Raw genomic sequence first — 22,114 nt, 5'->3', positions numbered from 1 at the left:
GCATTATAGTTGAGTTGAAAAATAGATAACAAATATGATTTGAAAAATTCATTTGCTTTTATCGATGAAAAATTGTGCAATTTTTTCGCAGAACTTCTTTTCTCTCGCAATATAAGGACGGAAAGGAGGAGTCTGACGCATTTCGATCCTCAGAATCTCCGATGTACGTACATGGACGGTCGCTGGCTTTCCTAAGTTTGCTGATTAGCTTCATTGACCGGTCAGCGATTGGTGGCGCGTACGAGGAATGTTTTTCAATTAACAGCTGTTGGTGGCTGCTGATGGATCGATCGATCGATCGGGAATCGTGCAAAAAAATTTCGCGCAGACGGATGACTCGGGTGGAAAGATGAAAAGATTCGAGGCGCACATACGGTAAAGCGCGTAGCAGCCTCGGGCAACGATTATAACCTGCACGAACACGCCTCTACATTCAAGCACCGGCTATTATATTACCTCCCGGCTATAAAGCAACGCTAGAATTTAGGGTTTAACGCTAACAGTCGGACAGATCGATGAACAGACGTTTCTAATGGCAGTGCCCTGCTACAGGATTCACAGCCACAAGCAACACTTATTTATTCTTATTAGTAGTCGTAGACCAGTAACGAATCTATGAGGTCCAGCCAGCCCCGTAGGTGCAATTTTTTCTGAAATCGACAGAAATTTCCAGAACTTTGTATATATGTGTAGAATAAAGCAAACGATTTGTTCTTTTCCAAAAAATTAATTTTATTATGTGGTTAACCGACTCGAATTTCTAAATAGTTTATCGAATTTCTTGATATTTTGATCGAAATCAAGGCTTCTCTTTTTGTTGATTTGGGACACCCGGTATATAGCGATGCACGTGGGCGAAACAGGAGTAGAAAAGAGAAGAAAAATTGGAGATGGTGGAAAACAGGAGAGAGGGTAGTTTATAGAACCCTTCATCAACTTATAATGCCCTCTCAGATTCATGCCAGGCTATGTTAGTCTCTCTCTCTCTCTCTCTCTCTCTCTCTCTCTCTGACTCGCTCGCTCCTCGTATATGTATATGTATATAAAGCTTCGGCAAATCGAACAGTCTGTTGGCCGAGAAACATTTCTTCCCCGAAACATGCATTAGTTCTTTGCAAAATGCCTAAGTGTAGCTCTCGAAAGCGTTCGTTACGGAACGGCAAACTATAATAAGCGCGAAACTCCACTCGTGGAGCAATGGCCGGGCCATCGAACTTTTAAATATGTAACTCGCGCTTTATGACCCCTCTTCACACATATTTCAGAAATGCCTTAATTAAAACCTTCCTATACAGATATATATTATTTTGCTGTTCGGCCATTATAATGGCCCCTCCAAAAAATATCTCCTTTAATCTCCTTTTTATTGCTCCTTCATCGTGTGCTATACTTTTCGATCCAGAGACACCGTGAAGAATGCCTGGATTAATCATTCCAATTGGCAGGATTCAGCCTTCATAAATTATGGGTAACGTCAATCGCGCGCAGGGCGAATTGTATCCAGCTAGGCTAGATCGCTCGGTTTTCGAAAGAGCGATTAAAAAAAGGAGGATAATTGGGGGAAGGGGGATATATGGAGGAGAGAGATCCTTCAAGGGAGAATTTCGTAGGCTTCAACGATGCTCGAAACAAGTGAATTCGACATCCGAATTGACGTGCTTCTGCCAAGGAAAAAATCTGTCCCGCTGATAAGTCAATTTTTCGGACGACGAACAACCAGATTGACACGCCAATAGCCTTCGGAAGCCTAGAGAAAAAAATCTCTTACGCGTATCTTTACCCATGTCAGATTTATCTCGGAGAAAAATATTGAGTTACGTCCCATCCTACGCAATCCTCGGCTACTGGCCCAAATAATTCTCCTTCCTCGCAAGAATTTTCAAGCAGAATTACAAAAAACCTGCAAGAATCATCCTGACGTTTCTTTACTCGGTGCCTTTTTTTATCTCTTTCTTTCTCTCTCTTCCTCAGGTCCAACACTACATCCTGGTGGTACAAGCAACGGACGGCGGCGTGCCAGCGTTATCATCGACCGTGACAGTTTACTGCAACGTTGTCGATTTAAACGATAACGCGCCAGTTTTCGAGGCTGGACCACACGCTGCCGACGTCGTGGAGAACGCTACGGTCGGCACTGCGGTTCTCTCCGTGACGGCGCAGGACCTCGACTCCGAGGACAACGGTCACGTGGTCTACGCTATCACTTCCGGTGACGAAAATGGAGACTTTGCAGTGGCAGCCAATGGGACGATCTACACGAGAAACTCCCTCGACAGGGAGAGAAAATCTCTTTACAATTTGGTACTGACAGCGACCGATAGTCCCATTCCACCTGCGAGGTCGTTGACTTCAACCGTGCAGGTTGGTACCAGACTCTTTCCTCTCACAGCGAAATTATATATATATATATAAGTGCATGTATATTATAAAACATGCATCCTCCGTGTGCGATGGTATATATAACGAGAAATTTTGCAATGTCCAATCAGGTGAGCATTGTTCTTCTGGACGTGAACGACATGTCACCGGAATTTATATCACCGACGAAGATTTCCATAATGGAGAACGCACCGAGCAACACCGTGGTAATGGCCATCAAGGCCGTCGACCGGGACGAAGGCAGAAACGGTTACGTGGAGTATTCCCTCGAAGAGGACTCGCTGCCTTTCACCCTGGGTCCCGTAGACGGCCTGCTCCGTGTCTCCGGACCCCTCGACCGGGAGCAAAGGTCCAGCTACACGCTTCCTGTTACCGCCAGGGATCGTGGCGAACCTCCAAGGTCATCCTCCACAGCGGTCACCGTACTCGTCCTCGACGAGAACGACAACTCTCCGGTGTTCGACCCCAGGCAGTACACCGCCACCGTTGCCGAGAACGCCAGCATCGGTGCCAGTGTCCTCCAGGTATATAACCAAAAATTATTCCAAAAAAGGACACGCATCCATTAACGTCGCAACCGTCTACCGACTCTCCTATACCACTTTTTGCACTTTTCGATCGACCCCTCACTCCCATTCCGAGTGGACAATTTCTTGCCCCTCCAAACTCATTTTAATCTGGAAGCTGCATTTCTCTGGTTTTTAATGATTGAACGATGATTTCAGGTGTCGGCGATGGACCGGGACGAAGGTGCGAATGGTCGGGTGAGGTACAGCATAGCGAGCGGCGACGAGAATCGGGACTTTTTCATATCCGAGGACGGCGGAGAGATCAGGGTTGCGAAAAACTTGAATTTCGAACGCAAGTCCCGTTACCATTTGACGATACGTGGGGAGGATTGCGCAACCGAGCTCGGCGAGATTCCGCGGGGAGACTCGGCCCAGGTTACCATCACCGTCCTCGACATCAACGACAATGCGCCGGTTTTCCTGGACTCACCGTATTTGGCCCACGTCATGGAGAACATGGTCCCACCTGGCGGAGGATTTGTCATACAAGTAATCAACTTTAACGATCGCTCCAACATTTCCAATCTCTCTTAATTATTATCCGGAAACTGGAAGACCGTGGAAAATCCAACGACCGGTCTATATCTATATTTTTCGCTTATATATACACCATGATACATTTATGTACTCGTTAACGATGAATAATCAATTATCGACGATTGTTTTTGCGCAATGAGCTTTGCATGATCGATTTGCATAGGCTCGTTAATCAGTCACGCTATGTACGAAAGTGGCTTTTAGGGGGGAGGGGAGGGGGATTCACCATGGCGTTAATTACGCTCGGTTTCACGCTGGGGACCAAAATGTTTTGCTTGGTTGAAGCGAGATACGTATAGGGAATGTAAGAGTGTCCTTTAAAAGAGAGAGAGAGAGAGAGAGGGAGAGAAAGAGCGGAAGTGTAACGGTGGTCGTTTACTGTTAAGGTCAAGGCCTACGACGCTGACACCCCACCTTACAACGATCAAGTGCGGTACTTTCTGAAGGAGGGCGACACGGACCTGTTCCGAATAAACGCCAGTACTGGCGACATATTCTTGCTGAGGCCCCTCGACAGGGAACTCGTGCCCGAGTACACTTTGACCTTGGTCGCCATGGACACAGGTAATTTAGATCGAACCTTATATACACTTACATCGGATATTTACGAAAAACCTTTCTTTTCATTCTCACCCCCTCCATTTCCATCGAAACCACCATGAAGCAATTAGATTTTTAACCCCAAGATTAAGATTCCTCCCGAGATATCCTTCCCTTGCTTTAATCCTTTCTTTACGGTCCTTCCATTGAAATTTCACCAACAACGCCATAACATTCCATATTTATCGCAAGCCGCAACTCTGATTTACCCAGCATTCTCGAGACGCGCATTTCATATTTTCTCGCTGGATGCTGAAAAATCAAGGAGAGATTACGAAAGCAAAAAGAAATGCGCGAAAAAGGAAGGAAGGAAGTTTCGATTCTGCGTAATATTTTTTAACGTCCGGCATAATTATGTTTCGCTATCACACTGCTGTGTATACCATATCGACCTTGACTCGTCCGAAGGGGGAAGGGGGAGGCCTGTAACGCGAGTTCTCCACTACTGTAGTACTAGCACCAATAATCCCTTGGAGGATATCGACGAGTCAACTGGCAGTTCCAGAAAAAAATCAACTAACCAACGCGAATGGAATTTACAAATTAACCTCCCATGCAATATTTTCGTTAAATTTCAATACAATCGGCCAGTCGCATCTCGGTACAAGGTGTTAATAAACGTATACCATGTTTGAAGCGCTGGTAATTTCACGGGAACAAGGAATGGTTTGTACGAAAAACTATCCTTCCCGGTGAGACTCTAAACACCTAAATTGAACCGCCAAACATACCGTCTTCGTCAAATGGACAAGGAGCACCTTTCAAACGTTCTTACGTCCGTTTTAGTCTACCTTTCACCGATCTTTAGAATTCTCCTTGCAAAACCTGCTGGCGCAAAGAGCATTATGGCAATAACGACTCCCACTGATAGTTAGACATATTTTCACCAGTAACGCGATGAGACATTAAAGTTTCATTGTGAACAATGGTGATACTTTGTATAGGCAAGCATTTATATCTATATATAGTTACACTATAAAATCATACACACGTGTGGAAAATATGAAAATGATCTTAAATATTGTCGTATTAGTAACGAGTGTTAGCATGGAAACTGGACATCAATTTATCGACCTAACCGTTTGATTGATTTACTTATTTAATCAACGAACAGTTCCTCTTTATTTCTATTTTACTCTCTATTCTTTTTCTGAAAACTTCTGCATTCAGCAGTTTCTCCTCGGTACTCCAATCTTTCCTTTATGCTTATCCCAAAACGCTTACAATTTGAAATAAAAATTGTACGCATTTCGTCTAATTTCACTCCGTATTTTCTCTGTCAAAGAGTCCAAAGAGGCGTAGGTATAGTGGTTCCGTATATACAATATAACATAAAGTAAACGAATTAATTTCTCGACATGTACGATCTTCGCCATTTCCGTTAGTCAACTGGAGAATATAGCGCGAGATACACAGGACAAGAAAGGCTTGTGCGAGCTGCGAAATGCGAATATACAGAGCCGCAGAGATCCGATGGTCCTGCAATCGCTCGGTCGAGGTAGACAAGCCTGCAGAGTTATGACGCGCGATTATGATAATCGTCCCCCGATGCTTCCACCCCTCCCCGCTTCCACTCCTTTTTCCCCACCTTTATCCGCCATTCAAGCCCCTGTGTCCCTCCTCCCTTCACTCCACCCCGTCGAGACTGCCTGCAGCTTCGAATTTTATCCCCATCTTCCCTCTTTTTCCCCTCTCGACAAAACTGGCCCGACCCCTCCCTTCCCTTTTTTCTCTTTCCTATATATATTCCACTTTATCCATATTCCACCTTCAACCGTATTCCTGAACCTACACCGTTCCATCTAGCTCTACTGCAAAAATGTATTAGCTGAAACGAAAAAAGTCTAAGACTCAATTGATACTTGTATTATAGCTTTGATCTTTTTTCCTCAGAGATATGCATCGAGTTCTGCTATCAAGGAGAATTCCAGTTTATCCGTATTGCATCTTTATAATCGTATCTCTAAAAGTATACATTTAGCTGTACTAAAAATATTCAGTTGAAATAACTAAAAGAACCTTAGATCTTGGTGCGATCTACGAGAAGAAAGACTACATTTTGAAGTCTGAATTGTATATTCTACATTACTTATATGTTCCGTCTTCGATTATATTTTACCAGGAGAGAAAGGAGTAATCAGTTGTAGCAGCTTTAATATCCCCCCGAAAATATAACACTACGTTTATAGCTCTACTGTAAAAGTATAACTAGAACGTAAAAAGCTTAGGACTGGATGTCGTCTGGACTTTGGATTTTTTTTGTCCTCGGGAGAAAAGAATTAAGCGACGTGATCGAGCTCTGCTATGTACCCGGCCTGGCATCATCGGCCGTTTGGCAAAGCGACCAAATCGAGAGGATCGCAACGATTGAGATCGGTACCCGAGGCTACAAGACCGATTCCTGTACTTATACGCGATTTCGAGTTATAATCTCAAGTACCCCCGTGAGATATAGAAGCATTGAATAAATTATTACTCGAGCGTTATCTAACAAGATTTCTCGCCATCGACCGATCTCCGCGGTAACCGCGGCCCGGCTAATTGTGCCAATTTTTCTTTATTGTATAATATAATATTTTTTACGCCAATCTTGCAGGTTCTCCACCTCTGACCGGATCGGGAATCGTCAGGATCGTCGTACTGGACGTGAACGACCACAGCCCGGAGTTCGCCAGGCAAGAATACAGAGCGACAGTGGCTGAAAATCTGCCAGCTGGGACTTGGGTCACCAAACCAAAAGCAACCGATCGGGACGAAGGATTGAATGCCAAAATTAGGTAAGTTTTCCCTCTTGATCTTTCAACCTTTCGTCTTTAACCTTAGAGCATAAATTTAAACTCGCGTGATTGAATTTTAATTTGGACTAAGGATCAAAGGGGAGAAAGGGCAAAGTTCTCTAACTACTTTGTTTCTTCGGAGCTCTTTGAATGAAATATCATAATATTCGGAGGGTTTTACATATAATTATCGAAGAAGAGAAATGGAGAAAGTCGAAGGGAAGTGTTTGAATGTTCGATTAATAAGGAGCGATCAAAGCGAGAGGACCTGTAATTATTGTACAGCTGATCGCAACGGTAGCTTTCGTAACGATATATGACATAAGTGGCAGTCAGGGTGTTACCGAACGCTCACGTGGATCGGATAGGCCAATGAAAATCAATCGATCAAAAGATCGCAGCCTCGGTCGAAACACCAACTCTGTTCGGTATTAATAAAACACTTGTACCTCCCTTGACAGATATAGCCTGCTGGGAGAAAAAGCTGAACGATTCTCGGCCGACCCCAACACTGGCGAGGTTTTCACCATAGAGCCACTGGATCGTGAAGAAACATCGGTTTATCACTTGACTCTCGTGGCCCAAGACTCCAGTCCTACAGAACCAAGAGCCTCAGCTGTCAATTTAACGATTCTGATCAAAGACGCCAATGACAACGCCCCAAGATTCTCCAGTCCGAGGTACACCGCCTACGTGCCCACTGGTACCAAACAAGGTAAATCATCAGCAACCGATTTTTTCCTCGATCATAAATCATAATAAATATACGTGTAGTAACACTGATAAAATTCGCAGGAGACTTTGTCTTTGGTGCGAAAGCAGTCGACGACGACGACTCTGAGAATTCCAGGATAGTGTACAGACTTCAGGGAAAAGACGCTGAAAAGTTTGCAATCGACGCGAACAACGGAGTGATCAGAGCAGCCGAGGAATTGACGAGTGACGAGACCACTTATCAATTGCAAATTCGAGCATCCGATTGTGGCGAAGAGGCTCAATACGTTACAGCTGATCTGGTCATTCATCTATGGGAGAGACAACTCTTTCCCAGTTTTCGATCTAGCATCAATACCAGGTTTACCCTACCGGAAGACGTCCCCGAGGGGCGAGTGATCACCAAGCTTAGCGCCACTACGCCGAAGGAAGGAACAGCTAGTAATTTGATATATGGAATCGCTGGTGGAAATGTAGGGGATGCTCTGAAAATCGACCCTCACACTGGAGAGGTATTTAACTTGTAGCAATTTAATAATAGTCCTGCTATGTATGGAAAAAGTCCTTGAAAGAATCATTTTAATATCCCAAATATAAATCTTCTTTCTAATTTAATAATCAGCTGTTTTATTTGAGTGAACTGTGATCAATTTCATCAAAATTTGCTGTTTGCAATCGAATATTTACTTAAGCTAGTATCAAATGATAGCTTTTTCTGAATAATTGATAAATTTGGTTTATTTCAGGTCTCGGTGGCTTCCGGTTTCGATTACGAGACGGCGCCTCACTACGAAGCCTGGATCGAAGTTCGAGACTCCGATACACCAGCTCTGAGAAGCGTGGTGCAAGTACTGGTCAGCGTGACGGACGCCAATGACAATTCACCGGTCATGGAAACTGCGATTTACAATGCTTCGATATTGGAGGACGAGTATCCACCTCAATTCGTCAGTAAAGTTTCGGCGAAAGACCGGGACACCGGTGAAAATGGTCAGATAACTTATCATTTGGTCGATGACTTCTCGGAGACTTTCGTCATTGACAGCGAAACTGGTGAGATCAACACGAATGCCAATCTGGATCGAGAAGAGGTAAAAATAAAAACTCATCTTAAATCACACGATGTTTCATGTTTGTTGGTTGTGTGATAAAAACTTCTTTATTTCTCGTAGATATCGTCGTACGAGTTAATAGTCGAGGCGAGGGACCAAGGTCAGCCACGTTTGACTGGTACAGCAACAGTACTGATCACGGTTCTGGACAAGAATGATAATCCACCTAGATTCACGCGACTGTTCACTGTAAACGTGACGGAGAACGCCGAGATCGGTACCTTCGTCATACGCATCACCAGCAGCGACCTTGACATTGGTCAAAACGCAAATGTCACTTACAGCTTTACGAATAATCCAGGTGGAAAATTTTCGATCGACAGTCTCAGTGGGAACGTGACGGTAGCTGGTCACCTCGACAGGGAAGAGCAGGACGAATATCTGCTGAAGTTGGACGCTGCTGATGGTGCTTGGAGGCCGGAAACAGCCTTGACTATAACGATACAGGACCAAAACGACAATGCACCAGAATTCGACGATGACTCTTACCATTTCCACTTTCCCGAACTTCAACGTCCAATCTCCCACGTTGGCCAGGTCGTAGCAACTGACAAGGACAAACAGGGACCAAATTCTGTAATATCCTACAGCCTCTTGCAGCCATCAGACCTTTTCACGGTGGACCCAGCGACTGGTGAAATTTTTAGCAAAAGGACCTTGAAGTATAAGCACAGCAATCGACCTTCCTCGCCGGAGAACCTCTATTCTTTAACGGTCGTGGCCACGGATAACGGAAAACCACCCATGTCATCAAAAACTGTGGTGCACATCAGCGTAGTAGATGCTAATAATAATGCACCGAGGTTCGCCGAAAGGTCTTACTTATCCCCGGTACCAGAAAATTATGCAATTGGCAGAAGAATAACCCAATTGGTCGCTAAGGACGAGGCTGATTTCGGTGTCAATGCCGAGATCGATTATTCCCTCTTGAGCGTCAATGGCAGCGATCTCTTCGGAGTGGAGGAAAGAACAGGTTGGGTCTACGTCAAGAAGAGTCTCAATGGCATTCCTGTGGGGACCACGTTCCTAATGAAGGCTCGAGCCATTGACAGGGGAGTCCCACCACAAATGGACGAAGTCACCTTGACCTTAATGGTAGCTGGTGAGAATCGGCACATGCCAACCTTTGCTGCTCTCAGATACCAGGCCAGAGTACCTGAAAACGAACCTGTCAACACGACTATAATCACTGTAAACGCTATGGATGGGGACTCCGGACCGAACGGAATGATCAGATACAAAATTTCAGCTGGTAACGAACGCAACGAGTTCTTCATCAATCCGATCACCGGTGCCGTCACTATCCTCCAACCCCTCGACTACGATCTGATCCAAGAATACCGATTGAACATCACCGCTACTGATTTGGCCTTCGAACCAAAACAATCTGTCGCCACACTAACCATCAACGTATCCGATATCAACGACAATCCACCGATTTTCAATCAGACCACCTACGACGCATACTTGGCTGAAAATTCACCACCCAACAGTTTCGTTTACAAAGTCGATGCCAAGGACGCGGATTCTGCCAAGTACGCTGTTATAGAATACAAGATTCTTGGTGGAAGCGGTAAGGAACATTTTCGAATAGAAAAGGACACCGGAGTGATCTCATCGTCCATCAGCTTCGATTACGAGGAAGCCAACGAGTTCACGTTGGACATAGTTGCGACGAATCCCGACTCGAATCCTCAAATGGTCGGTTTCACAACTGTCAAAGTTCATGTCACAGGGGTCAACGAGTTCTATCCGAAATTTATTCAACCGGTCTTTCACATGGACGTATCTGAGAGTGCCGATGTTGGTACTTCAGTGGGACTTGTCCAAGCTACCGATCAAGATTCCGGTGAGGATGGCAGGATCTACTATCTCTTCGTAGGTTCGTCGAACGATCGAGGGTTCTCCATCGGTGCCGAGTCAGGGATCATCAGAGTTTCCAGAAGACTGGATCGCGAGACGCAGAATCGAGTTGTACTGACAGTCATGGCCAAGAATGCTGGTGGTATTCGTGGAAATGACACGGATGAGGCACAGGTCATCGTTTCTATCCAGGATGGCAACGACCCGCCAGAATTCCTGCAGAACAATTACGACGCAAAGGTTTCCGAGGGCTCTCCTCATGGGACCCGAGTCCTTACCGTGAGGGCCATCGATAAGGACATCAGACCACAAAACAATCAATTCTCTTATTCCATCATAGGTGGAAATGTTGGACAGGCCTTCAAGGTCGATCCTCAAACGGGTGACATCGAGATTGCCAAGCAATTGGACAGAGAAGCCATTCCCATTTATGATTTGATCATCGGTGCCATTGATACCGGGTCGCCGCCCCAAACTGGAACAGCGGCTGTTCATATCGAACTGTCTGATATCAATGACAACGGGCCTATTTTTGATCCTCCCGAGATCATTGGATACGTCAGTGAAAACGAGCCAGCTGGTACCAGCATAATGACCCTCAGTGCTACCGATCCCGATTTACCACCAAATGGTGCACCTTTCTCCTACAGACTGATCGGTGGACGACAAAACGACGTAGTCTCCTTGGACAAACACTCTGGCGTTCTAAAAACTACCAGATCCTTGGACAGAGAGACCATGCCTCAGCTGGATCTGATGGTGAGGCATAATTTCCCTGAAACTCAATATTGAATGCAACACAGTGTAATAACAATTTTAAAGCTTATTCACTTTTTATTTCAGATCCAGGTTGAAGATTCCGGAGTGCCAAAAATGAAGAGCGAACATACTATAACCGTTATTGTGACTGATCAGAACGACAGCCCTTCCACTCCACGCTCAGTTCACGTTATGGTTTATTCTTTCAATGGTAAGACTCCATTGGGAAAAATTGCAGACGTTCGTCCCAACGACCCCGACACAACAGGTGTCTACAGCTGTAAAATACTGCAAGGCTCTAATTCAAGAGTCTTGAGCATCCCATCTACTTGCGACTTGCATACGAATAAAATCACACCAGGTATGTTTAATTAGATTTTACTGAAAAATCTCTATTAATTTTTCTATATATTTATATTTACTTTATCTTCAGGAGTGGGTTACTCTTTGAGCGTATCCGGAAATGATGGCCAACATCCGGACGTTGTATCTAAAGTGACCGTGGAATTCATCACTTTTTCCAATGCCACGATCGATAACAGCGTGACTCTGCAAGTCTCGAAATTAAGCTCCAAAGACTTTCTCAGCCAACAATATCGCGCTTTGCTAGATCTGCTACAAGAAGAGATCGACGTTAGCGAAACACTAACCATATTTAGCATTGGCGAAAAAGGATCCGACCTCTTTGTCCATCTGGCCATAGAGTCTTCTCAAGGTACGTCAGAAATTATTTACTATTTTAAAAGTTGCAAAAAAAAAACGTTTTCTCGAATATTTTTTCCTTCCTCAGGTTACCGATCAAAATACGAGGTGACAGAACTACTGGTACGGAAACGGGATAAGATTGGGCAGCTTTTAAAAGGACTATCATTCACCATCGGTTATTCCCCATGCAAATACGTGCCATGCGAAAATGGTGGAATTTGCCAGGACGATTTGGTTATATACGACGACGCAAGAATCACCGATAGTCAAGCTTTAATTTTAACATCACCGCGAATATTGCACGAGCTAGTGTGCAAGTGTCGAGAAGGTTTCACCGGTGAGAAGTGCGAGAAAAGACAAGATCCATGTTCTCCCAATCCGTGCTCGATGGTACGTGGATTATATAGTTAAATTTTAAGCAAACGTTGAAAATAATACATTTTCTAATGAAATATATGATAAACATGAATTATATGATTTCAGGGTGGACAGTGTCGTAGACTGGGCTACGACTTCCAATGCATATGTCCCATTGATCGTGAAGGAAAACTGTGCGAACTAGAGAGAGGCGACGCCTGTGCTAGCAATCCCTGCAGAAACGGTGGATCCTGTAGAAAGAGTCCGGATAGCTTCAGTTTCTTCTGTCTCTGTCGTGCTGGTTACAGAGGAAATCACTGCGAAGCTGTCACAGATTCTTGCAGGCCCAATCCTTGTTTGTACGGTGGTCTCTGTGTTGGAGAGAAACCAGGGTATGAGGAATTCACAATTTCAGCTTCAATGTTAAATTAAACATTTGAACACTCGTATATTCATCAAATCTTTGATAAATTGCAGTTATCGATGCAGCTGTCCCGAGGGTCGTTACGGGAGACACTGCGAAAGGTCGACTTTTGGCTTCGAAGAACTATCCTTCATGACCTTCCCAGCTTTGGATTCGAACACCAATGACATCACGATGGTATTCGCGACCACCAAACCGGACGCGTTGCTGCTGTACAATTACGCACCGCAATCCGGTGGCAGATCGGACTTTATCGTTCTGGAGTTGATAAACGGCAGAGTAGTGTTTTCTTACGGAGGTGCGAGGAGTGCCATAACATCTATCGCCATAAAATCCAAGGACTCAGTGGCTGATGGCGAATGGCGAAAAGTCACCGCTACCAGAAACGGACGGGTCGTCTCTCTCTCGGTATCAACCTGCAGGGAGCATGGGGACGTTTGCGACGACTGCAGACCCGGGGATGGCTCTTGCTATGCTGATGACGTTGGTCAAACTGGGTGAGTAAAGTTTACCAAAAGAATTCTCTAGAATGACTTAATTAAACCAATATGTCAATAAACTATATGTTACTCACTCTTCCGCTTTGCAGAACCTTGAATTTCAACAACAATCCATTGCTACTCGGAGGACTGGAGAACGCCGATCCAGTTTTGGAACGTCCTGGACAAGTGCACTCAGATGATTTCGTCGGCTGTATTCACTCAGTGTCGATTAATGGCAGAGGGCTTAATCTAACGAATCCACTGACGTCACGGGGCGTAAAATCAACGTGTCCAAGGTCCCAGAAGAATCCTTGCACGAGGGACGAGAAGGACAATGTGGCCGTATGTGGAGCAAACTCCAAATGCTACGACAAGTGGCACGGTGTTACTTGTCAGTGTGGAAGCTCCTTAATAGCTCCAAACTGCCAAGGTGCCCTCGAGCCAATCACCTTAACGGACGGAGGATACATAGAATTCAAGGTAATTTCTCAACACTAATCTTTATTCTAATTTTCTCACCAGCTCCTTTCGAAAATTAATTTTACTTATCCTTTCAGATTTCTGAGAAACATCGTCGAATGCAATTACTCGAGTATCTTTATGGAGGTTCCACACTGTGGGAGAATAATCGTGCCAGACGCAGCGTTACCAATGAAACAAACCTATTTGTCAATCCAGCGTCGATCAAAACGATCGGTCTTATGTTCAGGACCGTCAAGCCCAATGGAATTTTGTTCTATGCCGCGACCAACAAGCATTTCACGTCGATAGAGGTAAATAAAACTTTTGTATAAAAAAGAAAAGCGAGATTTCTAAGACCAATATATGTTACAGTTGCGTAATGGACAAGTGGTGTACACATCCTTGCTCGGCTCTCCCGTCAATATGACAGCAAGCACCGAAAGATCACTGACGGATGGTCGCTGGCACAATTTGACCTTGCGCGCATATTCTCGAGGACTGAGATTATTCGTGGATGGTAATCTGATAGGGGACGAGCTGGACTTGGCAGGGATTCACGATTTCCTCGACCCATATTTATCAGTCTTGTCGATCGGTGGAGCGAGCCAAGACCTGCACTACAACCAAGGTCCAGGCGCCAGGAATTTTGAGGGCTGCCTCGCCAACTTCACCATAAACAACGAGGTCCAACCGTTCAACGGCTCCGGATCCATATTCAAGGACGTTTCCTATCACGGCAAGGTGAGCACTGGCTGCAGAGGATCGATCGACATCAGTGCGGCAGCAGCAGCCGATCCACTCAGCGTTGGAATAACCTTGGTCATAGTCTTCTTCGTGATTCTTCTCGTGGCCATCTTAGTCAGTTTCATCGTCTTCCGGTTGCGACGCCAGAACAAGGAGAAATCCGCTCCCTCGGTTGTAAACAAAAATGCCAACGCTATCATGACCGGAAATCCACTGGTCGGTAGCGGAAACGAGAACCTCATGTCTCGCCACGAGAACACTTACATATCCGACACTTCTGATCTGAGGGGAGTTGGCCACATGGGACCGGAACTGATATCGAAGAAGTACAAGGAGCGAGAGATCAGCGCACCTACGGAGCACCGTCCGCAGAGGCCCGACATAATCGAGCGGGAAGTGACAAAATCCCCACCGATCAGGGACGACCATCCACCCTTACCCCCACCCACGCAGAACTCTCTTCACTCGCACGAGCACAACCAAGAGACGGAGATGCCGGAGCACTACGATCTGGAGAACGCGAGTTCCATCGCTCCGAGCGATATCGATATAGTTTACCATTACAAAGGTTACAGGGACGGGATGAGGAAGTACAAGGCCACTCCACCGCCGATAGGAAGTTACGCCAATCATCACAAACACGCGCAGCAGCAACACAGACATTCGGGACCGTTCCCTCCGAGGACGATGCCCCCGCCCAACGTAAACCAGCCACCAGGCTCGGTCCCGAAGCTTCTTCAAAGCACCCCGTTGGCCAGACTGTCCCCCAGCAGCGAGCTCTCCGCTCAACAACCGAGAATTCTCACTCTTCACGATATCAGTGGTAAACCGTTGCAAAGCGCGCTACTGGCTACCACGTCGTCCTCTGGCGGAGTCGGCAAAGAAATGAACTCGAACAGTGAGAGGAGCCTGAACTCACCTATCATGAGTCAGCTGTCCGGCTCCACAGCCAGTAGGAAGGCGCCTCAATCGAACAACGAGAATTCGGTGAACAACATCCTATCGGGTCCCATGGGGCTCACCGCCGAGGAGATAGAAAGACTCAATTCCAGACCCAGAACCTCCAGTCTAGTTTCCACCCTGGACGCAGTGAGTTCGTCTAGTGAAGCCAGGGGACCACCGACCCACGGTCCTCTTCATCTTCACCGCAGACACACGCCACCCGTAGAGAGGCTAGAACGCAGGAACTCGTCGACCACCGATGAGAGTGGTAACGACAGTTTCACCTGCTCCGAGATTGAGTACGATAACGGATCGTTGGTAGGTGACAAGAGATCCGACAATCCGTTCGCCAAGCAGGACGATCGTGAAGACGACGACGATGACGAGGATGATGACGAGAGAGACGACGAAGAGGCTCCTACGAGGAACAATGACTCGTCACCATCCTCGAAGCCTCCGTTACCACCGAATTACGACGGATTCGACAGCTCCTTTCGTGGATCCCTCAGCACTCTAGTCGCCTCGGACGATGACCTTTCAAGCCATATGGGTGGCCTCTACAGGCTGACCGATAACGCCTCGCCATCCACCACCAGTTCTGCCTTACGATGGGACTACCTTCTTAATTGGGGACCGAATTTTGAGAGTCTCGTCGGCGTCTTCATCGACATCGCCGAATTACCGGATGGAGCCAATCGTGTTCAAAATACCTTGAGACTTCCTGCCAACGCGCCGAAACCCTCCGAGGAATATGTCTGAAACGTTATAAGCGTTTTCGTTTGCTCTTCTTTCCTCTAAAGTCCAGCATGGACTAGAGACACCTTGAACGTGCAACAAGTACCACCGATTCAAGGGTCTCTTCATTTGGAACGCACGAACTAGAGTCGACCACTGATGCACAAGTGGTGACGATAGTTTCATCCTGTGACAAGAGATCCGACAATCCATTCGCCAAACAGGGCACTGATGAGGGAGATGAAGACTTTTCTTCTTTTTTGTCTTCGAAAACTTTTAGCCATTTTCTATTGTAAATATTATTAAGTCTTGCCATATAACACGGAACCATTTAATCCGAGTCTGTAAATTTGTATGATTCTCTTTTCTAATCGTATAGCTTGATCCGCAACAAAACGTTGATTTTGTGTTTTTGCGCAGCGTTTTAACGCGCAGCAACGCAACACGGATGCAATTTGAAGAATATATAGCGCGAAAAAAGGGTTGATCTATGTTCCTGATCAATATGTTAGTTCTGCGTGGATCAAGCTTTACAATGCGTTGAGCTTTAAAAAACGAACTTGCCAATTCTCGTGCTGGTCCAGAGCTAACGATCGCCTCTCGAATTGGACGCAGCTCCAGGACATTTCTGTTCCGTGTTTATAATTCGAGTGTAGTATATCAGTTATCGTTGTTAAGCGCCGTCGCGTTCCTGAGGTAGCAGACTGATTTTATGTACTTCGCAATACTACTTTCTAAATTGAAGATATGTTTGTTTGTAAATAATGTATGTATGCGCTGTACAAAATTACGCGAAAGCATGACTGTCTGAATGCGAATACTCTGTATGTATATGTACATGTACTTTTTAGGTTTTATTTGTAATAAATAATTTTATTATTAACGATAGCGTCTTCCTTTTTCTATCCTGTAGTCACTATCACACCTATAGTTATCACACACCACAGCAAAAATCTTACAAACTGAAGTAATGAAAAGTATGCGGCAAAAATCGACTGAGAAAATCGAAACAAGTGCGAGTTTACGCATTTGCGATTCTTTTGCTGTCTTCTGCAGAATGGTTGCTGAAATTTTTGCAAGATTACCGTTGATGAATGATTATATAACAACGGTTGATTACGAGAAGTGAATATATTTATTATTTGAAATTCTTTCTTGTTTAACGGGAGGATATAAAGCGATCTTGCTAGGTGTTTCGTTATTCCGATCGTTTGCGGTGTAAACAAGCGGTTAATATAGTTAATATAGTCTGCTTGATCCCTTAATCTTATTGGCGTACTATCCGGAGGAGAGCCATAACCCACCTGTCCGATCTGACATTTTACAGGCAAAATCGGGGAATTGATATAATAAGATAGAAACCCCGCAGACATTGGAGCATTCGAGCGATAAGGTTAATAATGTTCGGAGGATGATATCACCATTTTCGTCCATCGAAGATGACCATCTGAATAGCGCATACGCAAATGTTAGCCTGATCGCCGATCCTACTTGGGTTTACAACAAAGAAGATTCTTACAAAAGACTGAACAAATCATTGTGGATAAAGGTACCTCGTAAACCGAACGAATCCTGCAAAATGACAGATTAAGAACTCTAAATTTGTGGGCTAAAGTCGAAAGCCAAATTCGGATACTCTTCATAAGTAGAGAGTTATACACGTGGCTCATATATTTTTTTTTATTTTTTTTTTATTTCTACCAATTAAAATCGCTCGCTTGACTTTTTTCATCGCAGAGTTGCAAAGTACACGCGCGGTATAAGGAAAATGAGAATTTTCGACGAAAATGCGTACGTGACGTTATCCCCGAGTCGCGTCTTGCCAAATACGGTAATTACGAATACGACGAGGATCGGGAAAGAATGTACAAACCCGACGATGGTTCGACATCGCCTTTCATGGAGAGTTTTAGCACTGAGAAAGCCAAAGAGCCCTGGTTGCTCCCGGAAGTCGAAGAACACTTCGCCCAGCTAACTTCCGGCTACGAGAAAGAAACGGAAAAAAAATGGTTCGGTACAAACTCTATTCTCAATAATTCGCGACGAATTAAAATTTATGCTAATCATTTCAGCGAGACGATGCGTAAGTTGTACTACATAAAGATGCAAATTGGTATGCGGCTGACGGTAACGTTATTAAAATTGCAAAGCTCAGCTGTTACGAAACTGGAGTCTGAGAGTATTGAGAGGACCAGCCAAGCTCGCAAATCGGACTGGAATGAAATTTCGCGTAGCTTGCAACAAGCTGACGAGTCTCTTAGTGGGAAAGAGAGAAAAGATCATCGACTGAAAATTCTCAAATCATCGTTTCGCATTACAGACACAGGTACGAGAAACAGAGAGGGATGGAAATGGAAAGATTTGACATTTTTTATAATTTTATCAGATTCGAGCAGCGAAATCGACGATCATACCAAATACGAGAATCAAAGATACACGACGAAAAATATGGCGGAAGAGAAGCTGAAGGAAAGAATTACTTCCGGTTGTATGCACGAATTGTGGAGTCCCTCGTATCAAATATTTAACGCCCAATTCTGTCAGCAGCAGCAGCAGCAATCACAGCAATCTACATCCAAGGTATCTCTACATTTTTGTTTTACTATTTCAACTTATCTTCTTCCTCCTCTTCTTCTTCAGCAAGCAGTCTCAACTTCAGGTAGTACGAAATTGGCAACCGGGACGCAGGAGAAATTCTTCCAAAAGAGTCAAGAGCATCCACAGCCAATTTATTACGCAGTTCAATATCAGCCATTGATACTGAGAACGGAATATCAGCAAACTTGTCACACGAAGAACCTCGGCTCCATGCGGAAGCCACTTCCGCCATACGCCAGTACGGAAGTGCCGAAATTCTTCCCGAAAGCATCTCCGACTTATTTTACTGCGAGAAACGAGCTGAAAGCTCAAACTCTTCAGTATTTTCCTTCCTCGTCCGAAAGGTGCTACCAGAATGAGCTGTTTCCTTACAACAGAATTCAGCAGAATAACAACACGCCAGGAACGATTTTCCAGGTTATATGGCCTCTTTGGAACTATCTCGAAGAGGGAACGAATTTTTAACATTCTTGCCAATAATCGTTAGAATACAGGCGTACCAGTACTTACGACAGAAGCTTTTAGACCAGCTCAACAATGGATTCATCGAGTAAACGTACCACTCGCTGCACCTCCACAAATCCAACTTCCGTTAACCAATACGTCCCAACCTATTTGTACCACAGTCCAACCTCTACGGACGATCACAAAACGTCCTACTAAAGTAAAACTAGCAAGGACATTCTATTGGAATATTTCTTTAAATCCCAACACAGCTAAAATTGTCTTTCTGTGTTGAAAAATAGGAGAATCTCTTCTCGGGCATTCCATTTTTTCAAGGCTCAGTGGACTTTAATCACAGCGGCACGACGAAACGCAAAAGTGCCGGAGCCGATTTGAACAATCTGATCATTCTGACGAAGAATTCAAAGAAAGCCCAGCGACAATGGACGAAGAACAAAAGTCCGAAAAAACCATCTACAAGCATGTTACCGGAATCCTCCAAGGTCTTGCAATATGAGAAAGTCGGTGTTTTCGTTATCTTAACCTAATTTTATTTACAGACCGATCAGAGTAAGTTTGAAGTCCTTCAATGGCCTGGTCACGAGAGGAATAGAGAGACAGATAAGATTCACGAATCGGACAAACATTCCACCAGCAGTGACCAGAAAGCTGAATGTAAAAATTTCTCTCACCCTGTAGAGTGTGATCCCAGGATGAAGAGACGCCTTTACAGGGACGTTTTAACTAACTCTTCGGACATTTCGTCTCCCTCGGAGACCGTATTTGATCAAAAGTATGAGGAGTTGGAACAACAAGCTATAGAACAATACAGAGCATCCGAAGAATCATTGGCCTTGAAATATCAGGTATGGCGACATTTTATCGTGGAGGCTATTTAAGATCTTTTAAGCTTGCTAGTATTTTGTAAATACTAATTTCTTAGTAGTAGTTTTTCTATGGGACTTCTGCTCCCGATTTCCATCTCTTCTATTTTCGCCAACGCCGAGAATATGGTAGCGATAGATCTGTAAGGCAAATGCTTTTTACATACTGTTAATAGATTACATGTACATTCTGTAGCTCTGCAGGTCCAAAAATGTCGGTCAATCCGCTGTTCGTAGCTCTATCCAAATATATTTGAATATCTAGCTTAAATAAAATATTAAATCTTTGAATGTTCCGAATATTTCATTTGCGGGTTTTCTCTAAACCGTTGGAAAAGAGTAAGAAGCAGGGAATGTAAATATTACTAAGTTTTATTCTATAGGGTATTAAAGGTTTATGTGTTTAAATGAATATGAGAAAAAAAATAATTATGTAAATTTTACCACAACTTTTTCTTCTTAATCGATTGATCGACATTTTTTGGACCTCCAGAACTCGTACAGAATCTGTCGACAGTCTGTAAGAAGTCTCTACACTGTAGATCTAGGGGCTATATTCCCCACCATAGTAGAAATAGACGAGATTGAAATTTCTACAATTAGCATACCATGCCAGTTTTTTCGTTTACAATTGTATCATGTTTATTTCTTTTTCTTTTAGGAACTAGAGCGCCAGGCTTTGGAACAATATGGAAATAGCTGCTCAACTCAGGATGTGTCAACGGGAATTACGAAGGAGAAAGAGGATGCACAAAATCAATCGTCGCGTCGAGATTCTGAAAAAAGTACGAACAGCCCGAAAACGTACGGATCATCCTCGAATTCTTTGATCCAGGAGACTCCAAATTCTGTTAAGAGACCCTGCAAAGTGGCGAAGAAAGGTTACGATCGAGTTAAAAATAAAGTCGTTCAGCGTAAAAGCTGATCTCTATCTGACTTTTCGCCGAAAGGTTCCTATGCAACTCTGACCGAAAGCCTTCGAAGACCAAACGAGAAATTTGAACTGAATCTAGTCAGATCCTCCAGTCACAAAACAGTCAGTCGATCCGTCGTTTTTACCAAAAGTCTCATCACTCTTACCCAGAAGATCCCTCAAGGATCGAAAAACATATCTAAGGGTACATCGGCAGAAAAAATCGATCAAACTGGTGATTTTTCTCTTGTTATCACTTACTTAAATGTCCTTCAACATAATTAACAGCACTGTCAATTTCAAAAGCAATAAATCTTTAATTTAACCAATTATTAGCTAGAACATCGAAAAGGCGTCTAATACTGGTGTCACCCTTGAAACATAAGTCAGACGCTAAAAAGAACGCGTTAAACTTGAGGGAAATTCATTCTTTATCGCAAGTAACGAGAAGTAAATATGATTATTGTCGAAACCTGAAAATTACTCAAAACGGAGAGGGTGATGAGAGTATAACTAGTACGTATCAATCGTCAGTCACTGAAGGTATCACCAATTATATTTAACTTTTAAAATGTTCAATTAGTTGATAGACGCAAAATATTAAACTACAGCGTTTAAATCTCAATGCCGCAAATATCGATTAAATTTTAGTTTGTAAGAACAAGTCAATTGCATTGTTTCATCAGTTAGGCCATCAGGCTTCTGGACCTCTTAAGTGATGGATTTTTAATGAGGCTGGAAAACCTTTTTCATATATATATATATATATAAATATATATGTATGTGTGTGTGTGTGTATACAGGAGCTGCCAGATAAAACGACCCAGCCATAAACATAAAATTCTGATTTTCTTTGTAGCTAGAAGAGATATTAATTTTTTGTAGAAGACCTTTTAGGATAAAAATCGGAAGATATTTCAAAAAGTGCTTATACAGAAAACTGATATATTTTACGGTTGCAAAATTAAACAGAGTTTTATTCCATGATTTGGATTATTTTATCCGGCGGATCTTATATAAGTATAAATGGTTCCTTATTTTGGAGCAGACTGTTATGAAGCTATTGTGTTCAAAACCAATACTACTTTAATGTTACAAATAAATAAACGTTACA

At 44.0% G+C, this 22,114-nt stretch overlaps 1 protein-coding gene across 1 annotated transcript in view; it reads left to right on the top strand.

Moving 5' to 3' along the window:
* Positions 1–16,965, top strand: part of ft (cadherin-related tumor suppressor fat) — an 86,073-nt gene extending 69,108 nt beyond the window's left edge. The window contains exons 5-21 of the mRNA XM_066729147.1: positions 1,972–2,361; positions 2,490–2,903; positions 3,105–3,437; positions 3,872–4,049; positions 6,682–6,862; positions 7,324–7,577; positions 7,658–8,088; positions 8,323–8,667; positions 8,749–11,310; positions 11,395–11,671; positions 11,747–12,025; positions 12,101–12,405; positions 12,499–12,764; positions 12,850–13,293; positions 13,386–13,758; positions 13,836–14,051; positions 14,113–16,965. Of these exons, the coding sequence (XP_066585244.1) occupies positions 1,972–2,361; positions 2,490–2,903; positions 3,105–3,437; positions 3,872–4,049; positions 6,682–6,862; positions 7,324–7,577; positions 7,658–8,088; positions 8,323–8,667; positions 8,749–11,310; positions 11,395–11,671; positions 11,747–12,025; positions 12,101–12,405; positions 12,499–12,764; positions 12,850–13,293; positions 13,386–13,758; positions 13,836–14,051; positions 14,113–16,185 (9,321 nt within the window). The 3' untranslated portion in view covers positions 16,186–16,965. The remainder of the gene's footprint in view (positions 1–1,971; positions 2,362–2,489; positions 2,904–3,104; positions 3,438–3,871; positions 4,050–6,681; positions 6,863–7,323; positions 7,578–7,657; positions 8,089–8,322; positions 8,668–8,748; positions 11,311–11,394; positions 11,672–11,746; positions 12,026–12,100; positions 12,406–12,498; positions 12,765–12,849; positions 13,294–13,385; positions 13,759–13,835; positions 14,052–14,112) is intronic.
* Positions 16,966–22,114: the final 5,149 nt, after the last annotated feature.

This window comes from Prorops nasuta, unplaced genomic scaffold (genome assembly GCF_024137725.1).
Source record: "Prorops nasuta isolate Cenicafe-Biocafe unplaced genomic scaffold, Cenicafe_Pnas_1.2 PNAS00006, whole genome shotgun sequence".
Lineage (NCBI taxonomy): Eukaryota > Metazoa > Arthropoda > Insecta > Hymenoptera > Bethylidae > Prorops > Prorops nasuta.
The sequence above is the reverse complement of the archived record's forward strand: the minus strand, read 5'-3'. Positions and strand labels throughout refer to the sequence as shown.